Consider the following 14,663-nt stretch of genomic DNA (forward strand, 5'->3'; position numbering starts at 1 on the left):
CATCTTGTCAATCCAGCCAACGTGTCCAATTTTTTAAATGTTTTACAGAGAAAACACCACATATATTTATGTTAGCTCACCACCAAATAAAAAAGGAGGTCAGACATTTTTCACAGCACAAGTAGGATGCAAGTAGCATGCACAAGCCAACCTAACTAACCTAGAACCAACCTAAATAACCTAGAAAAAACTACCTCAGATGACAGTCCTATAACATGTTACACAATAAATCTATGTTTTGTTCAAAAAATGTGCATATTTTAGCTATAAATCAGTTTTACATTACTGCTACCATCATAGCTACAGTCAGAAATCGCACGGGAGTAGCCAGAGAAAATACAGACACCAACGTCAACTACTAATTACACATCATAAAACATTTCAGAGAAATATATGGTGGATAGCTAATGAAAGAGAAAGATCTTGTGAATAGAGCCAATATTTCCGATTTTTGAAGTGTTTTACAGCGAAAACACAATATATCGTCATATTAGCTTACTACAATAGCTAACATCACAACAGCATTGACTCAAGGCAAACGGTAGCATTGCACAGTTCGACAGATATATGAAAAAGCATCCCAAATTGGGTCCTTATCTTTGTTGATCTTCCATCAGAATGTTCTCCAAGGGGTCCTTTGTTCAGAAATGTCTTTATTTCGATCCAGAACGAACAATTTCCCTCTTGAATTAGCAAGCACACTGGCAGTGCGACGCTAACCTCTCCATCTTGAAAAAATTCTTGCATCGCATCACGTCTAAAGTCCAGAATACATTTCAATAATATAATTAAACTATATTGAAATAACATACTTTAGGATGATATTGTGACATGTATCAAATAAAATCGAAGCCAGAGATCATATTCACCTTTACAGAGTGTTTTCCAGGAGCCGAGTCCAGGTCCTACTTCGCGCCCAGAAAAAAAAATTAAGTGCGCACACCTCACTCTAAGAGGTTGTGTTCAATCCCAGGACGAGATAATCAAGTCATTTCTGCTCTCACTTCCGCATGACACCCAGAGGAAGGCGTATGACGTGTTTCTACAGTCCTAAGTGACATGCCCTTTTATAGACAAGGGCTTGAAGAGCGACATCGATTTTGGAAATCTCACTTCCGGATAGGAAATGGGCTGTAAAAATAGTTCTGTTCCACTTAGAGAAATAATTAAAACGGTTTTAGAAACTAGAGACTGTTTTCTATCCAATAGTAATAATAATATGCATATTGTAAGAGCAAAAATTGATTAAGAGGCCGTTTGAAAATTTGCACATATTTTCCAGTTTTTCAATACGCCCCCTGCAGCCATAACAAGTTATAACTGACTAACAGAAATGAAATAATGTGTCCCTGAACAAAGTGGGGTAAAAATCAAAAGTCACAGTCAGTATCTGGTGTGGCCACCAGCTGCATTAAGTACTGCAGTGCATCTCCTCCTCATGGACTGCACCAGATTTTCCAGTTCTTGCTGTGAGGTGTTACCCCACTCTTCCACCAAGGCACCTGGAAGTTCCCGGACATTTCTGGGGGGAATGGCCCTAGCCCTCACCTTCCGATCCAACAGGTCCCAGATGTGCTCAATGGGATTGAGATCCGGGCTCTTCGCTAGCCATGACAGAACACTGACATTCCTGTCTTGCAGGAAATCACAGAATGAGCAGTATGAGCAGTATCGCTGGTGGCATTGTCATGCTGGAGAGTCATGTCAGGATGAGCCTGCAGAAAGGGTACCACATGAGGGAGGAGGATGCCATCCCTGTAACGCACAGCGTTGAGATTGCCTGCAATGACAACAAGCTCAGTCCGATGATGCTGTGACACACCGCCCCAGACCATGATGGACCCTCCACCTCCAAATCGATCCCGCTCCAGAGTACAGGCCTCAGTGTAACGCTCATTCCTTCGACGATAAACGCGACTCCGACCATCACCCCTGGTGAGACAAAACTGCGACTCGTCAGTGAAGAGCACTTTTTGCCAGTCCAGTCTGGTCCAGCGACGGTGGGTTTGTGCCCATTGTGTTGTTGCCGGAGATGTCTGGTGAGGACCTGCCTTACAACAGGCCTACAAGCCCTCAGTGCAGCTTCTCTCAGCCTATTGCGGACAGTTTGACCACTGATGGAGGGATTGTGCATTCCTGGTGTAACTCAGGCAGTTGTTGTTGCCATCCTGAGTTTTGCTGCCATTTTGCTGAGTTTATAAAATGTATTTTTTGAATACTTTCCTGAAGATCATTTGGTATGAATTCTCCATTAGAGATCTTGAAAATTAATTATGTTTTGATAATGTATTGAAATGTGCATATATATTTTGACCGTGGTTCATCACAGCTTACCACTGTCCAGAAGTGATGTGCTACCGTACGCTATAAGAATACGTTCATAATAATGATTGTCTGGTAATTTCAGGAATTTTCATGTTCTAAAAGGTATTCACACAATGAGCGGTGACATTTTACCTCAGTGTTGGTGCAACAGAATGTTGCCCATTAATCGTTAAAGTGCTTTAGATGCCAATAATGGTCTGATGGAAACCACACATCAGCCTTCTGATTACTGTGATTATGCTTCCTACCGTCCTGAACCCTCCATGTGTTGGCCCCTGATTGGCTCAGCATACTGTCTGTCACACAGCATCTTAGACAGTATTATGTTCCTGTATCACAGAGACTCACTAGAGGCCCACCACATTGATACCCCAGCATTGATTTGTGCTCCACTGTTGGTTCACCCTGATTGACAGAGCCTTTGTTAGGCAGAGTTATGCGGGCTTGTTATCCTGTCAGTGCCCTGCTGGTCTTAGTTAGTCATGTGGATAATTATAAAGACATCAAACCCGACAGCATACACCCAACAGGCCTTGGAAGGTAAGCAAGAGACATGAGCAAAGGCACTCAAGAGCAAGCAACCTTGCATACCGTACTGTAGGTACATCACTGCAGTGCCACCAGTGTCATGTCAGTGACAGTGTTGTGTTAGTGAAGAGTGCTATATGGTAAGTGTATGAATATCACACTCCACGCTTCCTTGCTTCAATTTATAATGAGTCATTATCTCTATAGCAATAGTGCATATAAGTTAGGGTGTTTACACTAGAAACATGTTTGTTTATTTATTAATCTGACAATTCTTTGTTTGATTGTGTGACAGTTTAATGAGTCGAAAAGCAAATAAGAGGGTTCAACTTGGGCATCCAATAGATGGTCTTTTTGTTGCTCTGTTTCCTTCCTTCCTTTTCCTGAGTGACTATTTGAACACAAGAAATAAGGAGCCAATCCGGTGGCAGTTCAGCTGAGTTGCCTCTGTGTTACCACAGACTTGGCATCGCTGACGCCATGGGAGGCTCCCACAGTAATCACATTTGTTTGAGCTGCACAGAGGGGCTTTGCTTCAGTTGACAACTCAGAGAGAGAAAGATACACCCCACTCCACAGGCCACCACTGAGCTGATTTACACTGTTACAGCATAACATTCTTCTCTCAACGTCATAAACCCTGAGCATTGTTTGATTAATGCACTATGCAGGTTCATCTATTAATGCCGCTGATTCTAAATGGGGATCCTCTCGGGGTGTTGTCAAGAAGGGCCTGTTGTGGAAGACTTTCAGTTATCTGAGATAGATGGTACCCCGTCTGTCGATTGTGTGTTGCTGATTAGATCAGTTGCAAGTTATGTTGGAAGTTACTGTGAAAATTGACTTCATCAAATTGTCCCAATGTCCTTGTCTTGAATTGAAGCAAACTGTGATGGATATTGCATTGTGAAGGGAGATGGAAAACACTTGCAGTGCATGTTGATAACCAAAATTGTTACTGCCATTATTATCATTTTCCTGCAGAACTTTGCATATGCTGCGTAATAGAGTTTGTTCCTCTTCTCACTCTCTGCTCAGACGTTTATGACTGTCTGAGAGATGAGCAAAATGGTGATACCACAGAAAAATTGAAATCTTTAAATCATCGTACTAATTTCAGTGTATTTCTATTGCATTTCTGGAGAGGAGATGTATACTTCCTGTATCATATTGTATTTCTGGAGAGGAGATGTATACTTCCTGTATCGTATTGGATTTCTGGAGAGGAGATATATACTTCCTGTATCGTATTGGATTTCTGGAGAGGAGATGTATACTTCCTGTATCATATTGTATTTCTGGAGAGGAGATGTATACTTCCTGTATCATATTGGATTTCTGGAGAGGAGATGTATACTTCCTGTATTGTATTTCTGGAGAAGAGATGTTTACTTCCTGTATCATATTGTATTTCTGGAGAGATGTATACTTCTTGCATCATATTGTATTATATCCCTGACGCACAAAGACATTATCACAGCATAACGCATTTTTTAAGAGTAAATAAAAAAATTACCTTTTGAGGTGCTGAGCATTTTCTTATTTCTCTCATCCCCTTGACCCACAACACTAACCATTTGTAGATTGCATGTGGGGAGATTGGCTCTAGTCTAGTAGGTGTGGAGGAATCAAATGATTTCTCCCTGCTGTTGATGCTGTGTAATTGCATTGCTCTTGTGCCATAATGCTACACTGTTCTCATTGAAGAAACCGTTTTGGTTCCACATAGAACCCTTTTGGGTTTCATGTAGAACCCTCTGTGGAAAAGGGCCTACATGGAACCGAAAAGGGTTCTTCAAAGGGTTCTGCTAAGGGGACAGCCGAATAACACTTTTAGGTTCTAGATAACTTTTATTCTAAGAGTGTATGCTTGTTGGAGCCTATGTGTCCACATGGATTTGACCTTTGTGTGACAGGGGGTTTAAACAAGCAGTGTGTGTCTATGATATGTCAGTCTATTGCCTGTTGACCCTACCTCCTATGTCTGAACGCTTGACCTTTCATATGGAGGGGTCCATGAATCCTATCTGTCTTCCCCGATCGCTTGTCAAGCCAGGATTTTGTGCGTGTCAGCTTGCAGTGACTGTACACTGAACTGCTAATGAATTGGATCCATTTAGTAGAGCTTGTTCTGTGCCTCGATCTAACACAATGTACAGTACACACTGTCAAATATCTGCCGTTCCCCAAACAATGACTTGGAATGTACACTGCTATTTATTGCCTGTTCCCGTTTTCTCACGGCTCTGTCAGAGGAAGAGCACAGAGCAGTTAGAGTGAGTATGAGGTGAATGGGACATTGAGAAATGTGAGGGCTGGGTGAGGATTAGAATTTTACGGATAATAGTGGCCCAGGGCCATTGTATCAAAGACTGTTTGGTTCATACTTAGTCTAAGCCAGTTAATACTTGTTTAGATTCCTTAAAGTTTTCCGAGGGCAACTGAGCTGAGAAGTACAGAGATAATTCTTATACTGACAAATGAGTCTGCCTGCTTATTGCTTTCAGACATATTAATACATTATGAATGGCCCAACACATTTATTTATCCTCCAGCATTCTATTTTGATTAAACTGCAGCCATGATGTTTGGGTAATGGCATTTCTTTGTATGACGTCTGTCTGTCTGACTGATTCCCTCTCCTCTCTTCTTCCTATTCTCTGCCTCTCTCTCTCCTCTCTCTCTGCTCTCTCTCGCGCTCTCTCGCTTTCTCTCACTCTCCCCTTTCAATTAAATAAACATTGAAATAGGCTTTACGATGATCAAATGTTTTAGGACATTTACATTTCTTTAGGACATACAAATTCTATGTCACTATTCTCCCCTCAGGACCAGTAGCAGTGATCAGTGGTGAGGAGGACTCGGCCAGCCCCCTGCACCATGTCAACCATGGCATCATCACCCCCTGTACCCTTGACGCCGGACCAGACGCTGTGGTTATCGGGATGACCCGTATCCCTGTCATTGAGAACCCGCAGTACTTCAGACATGGTCACAACTGTAACAAGCCTGCTACCTGTGAGTACACACCAGCTCTGTTGACTTTCAGTTGTTTTTATCATCGCTGTGTATGTCCCTACCAACATGGGCTAGGTTTAGCCCAAGGTCCAACGTGCCCTCTGTATCCATTCACACAGAATAATTCATTTAGGCCTACCTTGAAAGACTTCAAGTTTTTTTCTATATTAGAGGGAAGCAGCACCATATGTCTAATTGTAGGTGTGACCATTTTTTATTAAATAATGTATTCATAGGATATACAGTGAGCATACCAGACTTTAGGAACACCTTCCTAATATAGAGTTGCACTGCCCTTTGCCCTCAGAACAGCCTCAATTCGTCAGGGCATGGACTCTTCGAAAGCATTCCACAGGGATGCTGGCCCATGTTGACTCCAATTGGCTGGATGTCGTTTAAGTAGTGGACCCTTTTTGATACACACGGGAAACTGTTGAGCGTGAAAAACCCAGCATCGTTGCAGTTCTTGACACACTTAAACCAGTGCGCCTGACACCTACTACCCCGTTCAAAGGTGCTTAAATATTTTGTCTTGCCCATTCACCCTCTGAATGGCACACAAACACAATCCATGTCTCAATTATCTCAAGGCTTAAAAATCCTTCTTTAACCTGCTTCCTCCCCTTCATCTACACTGATTGTAGTGGATTTAACAAGTGACATCAATAAGGGATCATAGTTTTCACCTGGATTCACCTGGTCAGTTTGTCATGGAAAGAGCAGGTGTTCTTAATGTTTTGTACACTCAGTGTAGATAAAATCATACGTAAATTATACATGTCAGACGGCCTTATGCATGAGGTCCTGTGAAAGTTTCTTCATTTCCCATCTTGTCTTGATCCTTCCTAATCTGGGAATGTTTCAGTCTTTGGGATTTAAAGGTATTGCTCAGTTGGCAGTCTTAACTCTGCAGGTAGCGCTATGCTGCGCTTTATATGAGCCACATCATAATCATGATTCAAAATTGGATTTACTGCTTTTCCACAGATGTGTTTATGTCCTTTATTTCCTACCTCTACTCTGCATTGGCAGTGTATCCATTTCCAGCGGCTCTCTTTTGTAGGAACCCTTCCTGAAGTGAGTTAGATTTGTCAAATAAGCTTAATGTATCTGCCTCACAAAGATGGCGTCTGATGAATCATCCTCTCATGGGTTCCAGAAACCTGTGTCTGAACGCAGACTATAGCGGCTGCCATATCCGCTCATTGTTCTCCATGTTGTGTGTATCCAAGCAGCTCGTATCTCTATTTAACTCTAAATAATGTATTTGTTTGCTCTCCAATGTTGCTCCTATTGGATTCTTTTGAAGTTGAACCCCCAGTAGTGTCCTCCACATTTTGATATCCCTTGAAGAAGAATTAGGAGCTGATTACATGAACTAATGCTGTGTAGTATTGATTAAAGGCTTTGATCTCTGCCCCAGCTTTTCTAACATCATTTATTGAGTGTATCCCCATAAAGACTGATTGGAATTACTGTATGTCTCTATCTGAAAAAGACAAACTGTGCTTTTCACTGTTTTGAAATATCTTGGGTTTTGAAGGGAATTTGTAGCTGAGGGCTTCATTTGTCTGCAGGTGCTTTCAGTGCTATGTTATGCACGAGCCATTTAGCAGGTCTCATTAGCCATGTAATAGTACAGCATTTTATATATCACACTATTACCACCTCTGCCTTTGATGTTAGGCTCCAGAATGTAACATTACTCTGTAGCAGCAGGCTAAGTTTATATCTGACCTGGCATGATCACACTTGTAATTGGGTCAATACTAAATGTGGCTAAGGTCCGGATCTCCTTGAGACACTAATTGTTCACATTTCCGTGAAACCTTGCTAGAAAAAAGAGAAACCGGTGAAAAATGATGGGAGGCACACAGAGGCAAACCAAGCCAATATCCGCTGTTCCATCTGATACCAATTCAAGTAGTGCCTTGTGGCTGTGGAGAGAGAAGCACATCATGAATGGCGTGTAAAGCAGCAGGATTTGTCATGTTATACAGGGGACATGCTACAGGACGTGATGTGAATTCATAAGCTCTGGGTAAAGATGAGTAACTGGCACTCTCCCGCAGTCACGGTTCTCATCAGAGACAGCGGAGCTATGTTTAACTAAATTAGTGGTTTACAGCTCACACACCTGCCCCTGCAGGCACGCGCATGCTTGCACACACACACTCACGCACGCACACACTTGAAAAAAACACTGGTTTTTGGATACCAGTGACTTTCAAGTTTTTCCCTCATAAAAATATATATCCCTGACATCATTTTTTTTGCTTCACATGATCATTTTCCCCATTTCCAGCTCCATCTGGTCTTCCATCCAGGCACAGACCAGGACTGACCCTGCTTAGCTTCAGAGGCAAATCAGCAGTGGGATGCAGGGTGCTATGTTGCTGGAATTACTGTGCCAAAACTTGCAATTGGGGAAAAAAGGCAGCGAAAGCAGAGGTCAGGGTGACAGAAAAAGATAGGGAAAATTGCAGGAAAGAGGGAGGCATTTTATTGAATCTACATGTGAAGTTTTCTTACATGTGAACCTGAAAATTCACGAGAGGTGAAAACAACATGTTATTCTCCTCATGTGAAAAGGTGGTGTTAATGTGTGAACTCTAAATGTAATATGGTTTCACATGTGAAATTCAAGCTCAGCGAGTGAAAAACAAATTGGGGTAAGGGCACACACACACCTCCAATTATATTTCAGACTTGGGGGACTGACAGGGTTCAGAAGGGAGACACAATGAGAGGAAGGAAATCACATTTAGTACTGAAAAATAAATTACAGGAGTTATACATTATACATTGCATGAATCTTTTAAGCCAACGTGTCTGAGTTATAATCCATCAGGGTCTGTCTGTCTCTGTGTGTGCGCGTGCATGTGTGTGCATGCATGCGTGTCTGTGTGACTGTTCATCTCTATGTATGCATGTGTGTCTCTGCATGTGATGGCTTGCATACTGTATTTTTTGTACAACAACAAAAAATCATTAAGATTTAGTATATTGAGCTTTGAACATTCATTATATAGTACACCAGGATCCAAATCAGATGGGGATGAAAATGAAGTAAAAATGCCATTTGTACTGCATGTAATATCTAATGTAAATGGTATTTTACAGTGTAATATGAGAGACCCAAAACCCTAGACAAACAGTCAGAGAAACACTGCTTGGATAAAGCTGACCTTATGGGCAAGGATATTTATTCAACCAATCAATAGAGGAAAATCGAGATCTACATTTTCCTCTTTGACTATCCTTCAAAAGGCACTGAACAATGGGGGTTTCTTTCCTCAGAGATCAGCGGAGTAGAAAGCAATAAGCATATACACACTGTTGACTACCGTCGTCCACAGCGCAGTGAAATTCACTGTGAAATTACTTTTTGAGCTTAAAAGCTTGATATCTTAATGAGCTCTATTCCTTGGTATTTTTAGAAAAGCAATCGTCACATATCATCCTCTTTAGTGCAAATGGGTAATGTTCTTCAAACATTTATAGAGCCATCATATCTTCTAAATGTACGGTGCTTTCGGAAAGTATTCAGTCCCCTTGACTTTTTCCACATTTTGTTACGTTACAGCCTTATTCTAAAAATGATTAAATATAATTTTTTTCTCAGCAATCTACACACAATACCCCATAATTACAAATGGAAAACAGGTTTTTAGATTTTTGGGGGGCCTTAGTTGGGGATGTGACCAAGAACCCGATGGTCACTCTGACAGATTTGTTCGATATAGGAAGATAACAGACTCACTTTAGCTCGATGTAGATAAAAAATGTAACCAAAAGGATGCTAACTTTTCTCTCAGCAGAGACAACAGCAGACCTTGCCCAGCTCACTCTAGGGCTTTTTAAACTTAATTACAGCAAGACTTGAGTTCTAGTAGAAATCCATGTCCCCGAGAGCGTTGTCGTTATTTTCTCTGACTGCCTCGAGCTCAGAGAGCATGGAGAACACAGATAGCACTCAGTCATTTCACAGGGGTGGTTTTCCACATGTCTTTATAGAAACATAAATCATAGCATGCCCCTCAGCCAGTCTAATGCCGCAGCAGATGAAGAATTAGATCCATCATGGAAGTCACCTCGTGTGGTTATCACCGCTGATATTTTTATTTACTCCGACTGCAACAGTAAATCCAGTGGCTACATCCAGTGTCGTACACGTACATGGCTTTCATTGATCATTTATATGTCAGTCTTGGATCTTATTTAATACAAGATGCTCATAATGTAGGTTTCAATGGAAATATACATGTACCTACATACTCCCTCTATTAGAATAGCGAATTATTGTGATTCGTGATAATTCATATTTGTTCACAGCACCATCAAGGCCAGAATGTGCCGTTAGATTGACATTGCCTTAATTAATCAAGGAAATGATTTGATTAAATGTCTTTTCATCATGAGTTTCGCTGTGGTCAGAGCCTGTGCCCTGTCAGAATGTTCCCTCTCTCCGCTACCAGCTAATTACCGAGCTGCAGGACAGCCAAGGTAAGTGCAGGGAGAGAGGGCTGATAGGAGGAGCACACCTTGTGGTCAGCTGGGTTTTCTTCCCATCACCTGCAGGTGAAAAGTCTTTGGGAAATTAATCCTTATTAGTGACATAAAGGCAGGAGACAGAGGACAGGTCTGGCTATGACTTCTACCTCTTCAGACAACCTCTTTGTTTTAGTACTATGCCTGGTGTTTTAATGAAACTGGTTCTATGCCAGATTAAGTTAAAGAATGGTTTTATTTTTCTAGCTTTTCATAATGAGCTCCTTTAAAATATTCATGATGAAATGCAGATAAGGCTAGTGAAGAGGTGTTGTCTAAATTGATTTATTTGAGAAGTAATCACTTGAAGAGCTTCAGGCCAGAAGCATTTCAAATCACCTCAAAGAATTGTCAGTCTATGGGGAATGGTTGCAATGACAAAGGTCACCAAGAAGTAAAAGACAATATTGTTACTAGAGGACTCACTCACTCACGACATTTTCTCATCTCCTTTTCTTTAGGCAGGTCATTTTATGTTGCAAGGTGATAACAGTATTCACAACCTGATACCATGTGTTAGTGCCTGTTTGCCCCCTACTCCACTCTCTTCCCTTCTCTATACCCCCAGCACCAGTTCACTAATGGCTGTCCCCTACAGAGAGATCATGAGCAAGAGATTAATTTTGTCCAGATGTAATCAATATCAGAGATTGGCTGTAACCCTGCTCCATCACCCATAGCCAGATGTCGTGGCCTCTTCCCTCATCCATCTCTGTCTTCATCTGTTGGATTTAGGCCCAAAACAACACCCAAGGAGCCCCGTCATCCGGAAAACAACACAGCAATGTGTATGCTCAATTTAAGGATGAATGTGGGAGTTCGGGGTTATCTTGAAGTAAACAACTAGCCTCTTGAGAAAATAAACATATTTTGTAGGACATTTGTTAGGATAAAAGGAGAGTAATCAGCTGTAGTATCCTTCATGGTTGAAGCCCTTTTCTCATACATTACTGAACATACAGTATTGTGATCAACAGGTCAAACATCTCATCGCTTGTTGGTTATGTGTTACTTAATCCATTGCTTATTTCTTTCTGCCTCTAATTTCTTCCTTGAAGTGAATAGTTAACGTAGCTATATGTATGCAAATGTGAGTCTCTCAACTCCTTAAAAGCATTCTAATTGCAGCCCAGTGGCATAACGGTCACCGCACCGCAGACTGTAACCTTGCTCTGCGCTCCACCTCCTGCTATGCTACTGTATCCATCCATGGATGCAACGTCTGCTACAGTACACAAGTCAGAAAGTTAATATGACCTTGACAGTGTCTCAATAACAGTTTAATAACATGCTAGACTCGCGGGAGAGTATCAACTTTTAATTTGTCAAACTCTAAATGAAATACTGAAGCTTCACATATCGAGCGTACAGGCTCTACTTTGATGAATCAAACGAACAGCAGGAGAATGTTTTGTACTTAAAAATGACTTCAGGATATTTCTTATTGTGTTTCACATAGCACATCTTCTGTTGAGGAAATCTGTGCTTGCCATTCTCCAGTCACATGTTAAAGTGGTTCTGATAAATGATAGGTAGAGTTGGCCATTCTATGTTTAAGTCAAATTATAGCTCTTGTATCAGCAGATGATGTGTGTGATTTGTACAGTCACGGTGATGACACACTGTATAAAGTTTATGCAACACAGACTGCATGCAGTCTCTATAGCATCTGATGATGCTGTTTCAACCCAAAAACATTTAGACTTGCACAATTTCACTCAAATTCATCTCCCCAACATCTGCACTTGAGGTCATCCAATTTCACCAAGCTGAGGTGGGTGTTGAGTGTTACCTTGCTGGTTCACTCCAAAGTAAATTCAAGTCAGTTTGTGCGCATTACCTGTATTAGCCACCCCTGAAACTATTCAGAACACATTTGAATGCATTGGAGCTTTTAAGGAGATTTTCCATCAGCCCTGTTCTGACATAATTATGAGACGCACTTTAAAGAACAACATGGGCATAAAAACACCGACAGGTGTTGGAAAGGCGAGGATCAGGAAAAACACTTGTGGTGTTTTCCCACAGTGTCTCGTTAACCCTCAGGTCAATTTTCTAATATGTTTCTTCAATATTGAATAACTATTCATAAGAAGACTATAACCACATGATGATGATTTTCCAGTCTGGATCTCTCTCTGGGCTTGGCTTCATCGTTGCCTGTTTTGTTTTGTGAAGAGCCTTGCTGAGAGGGTTGGCACTGACTCCAGATGTGCCGTATGTTCGGCCCTCTTCATACATACACTACAATCTTCCAACCAACCTTGGATGGTTGTAATGCCCTGAAGTGAGGCCTGCTGTTTCCTTCCTCACAAGCCTCTCCAGACACAATGAGACGTGTTTTTCACACACCACTGCTCACGCTTTAAAGCTCATTCTTTATTCATGTGATTGTCGTGTTTGCTTACAGTGCTGTTCAGCATCCAGGTTTCTACGGCAGGCGTGAATTGCCCTGCCTTTTGTTTCCCCTCAAGACTTTCTGAATACACACTTTCCCAGCATCACCCAAGTATGATATCCTCTCTGTGTGTCTGTCTCTCCTTGATCTCTCCTTCTGTCAACACCAACATCCCATACCACATAATATATGATAGATGTTTTTGTGAGTAAACTGGGTTTTACAGTATGGCGGCGTTCACTGTGATATTGTGTGTACGAGCAATGGAAAATCGAACTAATTTGACCTTTGAATGGATCAGCAAGTTTGAGGGTATTGTACCACATGTATGCATTGGCCTATCGAGTGTACGACAAAGCAACAGGAACATCTCCTAGTGTAGGATACTGTAGGTCTGTAATCCATAGATGTGCCAACGGCAGGGCACTTCAATATGCTTTTTTTCTCTAGTGTTTTTGATTGTTTTCCTATTTCATGCTCTGCATCCCTCTGTTTGCTATAGTGTTCTTCAACATCCCCTCAGCCAAAGCTCCTGGACAACAGTGCAGCTCTGAAAGAGAGATTGCTCTACATTGTCTGCCAGAGCCTGGGGAGGAAATGTGCTGATAGAGATTCATTCTGCTCCTCTGCATTAGAGAAATAGAATCTAATAAAATAAGTTGACACAGATTCAGGTGAGAGGCCTGTGGATGAATCTCATGGAGGAGAAGAGCGAGTCCAGAGGAGAAGGTGTTCTGCTCTGTATGTAGACCAGTGGTTTGTGTTTGTGAGGTGCAACAGTCTGAGCCTGCTGAAGGGGTGTTTACAGACTAACAGACATGCCGATGCTTTCCGGGATCCCCTCAAACACTTGTTTTGGGACACCATCTGCCCTCAACATTGAAAAATAAAATGACAAATATAATATGAACTGTATGAAAACCATTGGGAACATTTGGAGAGCGAGGGGTAATGGTGTTGCTAGAAGTAGAACATGGAGGTGGGTTGAGAGGGCATTATGGAAGCTTTTGGAAAAAAGTAAATATGCTCTACTCTACTAACTTAAACACTGAATGATACAGGAAGGAAGTGGACTATACAGTGCCTTCAGGAAGTATTCAGATCCCTTGACTTTTTCCCCAAACAATTACGTTAAAGCTTTATTCTAAAATGGATTAATACAAAAAGAACTCAGCAATCTACACACAATACCTCATAATGACAACATTTTAGCAAATGTATTAAAAATAATAAACAGAAATACCTTATTTACATAGGTATTCAGACCCTTTTCTATGAGACTTGAAATTGAGCTCAGGTGCATCCTGTTTCCATTGATCATCCTTGAGATGTTTCTACAACTTCATTGGAGTCCACCTGCGGTAAATTCAATTGATTGGGCCTGATTTGGAAAGGCACACACCTGTCAGAGCAAAAACTAAGCCATGAGGTCGAAGGAATTGTCCGTAGACCTCCGAGACAGAATTTTGTCGAGGCACAGATCTGGGGAAGGGTACCAAAACATTTCTGCAGCATTGAAGGTCCCCAAGAACACAGTGGCATCCAGTGGCTTCCATTCTTAAATGGAAGAAGTTTGGAACCACCAAGGCCCTTCCTAGAGCTGTTCGCTTGGCCAAACTGAGCAATTGGGGGAGAAGGGCCTTGGTCGGGGAGGTGACCAAGAACCCGATGGTCACTCTGACAGAGCTCTAGAGTTCCTCTGGAGAGATGGAAGAAACTTCCAGAAGGACAACAATCTCTGCAGCAATCCACCAATCAGGCCTTTATGGTAGAGTGGCCAGACGGAAGCCACTCTTCAGTAAAAGGCACATGACAGCCCGCTTGGAGTTTGCCAAAAGGCACC

The 14,663-nt window shown here is 41.7% G+C and overlaps 1 protein-coding gene across 4 annotated transcripts in view; it reads left to right on the forward strand.

Moving 5' to 3' along the window:
- The window catches only part of ntrk3a (neurotrophic tyrosine kinase, receptor, type 3a), a 256,450-nt gene that overhangs the window by 204,593 nt on the left and 37,194 nt on the right, over positions 1-14,663 (forward strand). For all 4 annotated transcript variants that reach the window (XM_071326246.1, XM_071326248.1, XM_071326247.1 and 1 more), the window contains one exon: positions 5,683-5,871. In XM_071326246.1, coding sequence (XP_071182347.1) covers positions 5,683-5,871 — 189 coding nt within the window. The remainder of the gene's footprint in view (positions 1-5,682; positions 5,872-14,663) is intronic.

This window comes from Salvelinus alpinus, chromosome 9, assembly GCF_045679555.1.
Source record: "Salvelinus alpinus chromosome 9, SLU_Salpinus.1, whole genome shotgun sequence".
Taxonomy (NCBI): domain Eukaryota; kingdom Metazoa; phylum Chordata; class Actinopteri; order Salmoniformes; family Salmonidae; genus Salvelinus; species Salvelinus alpinus.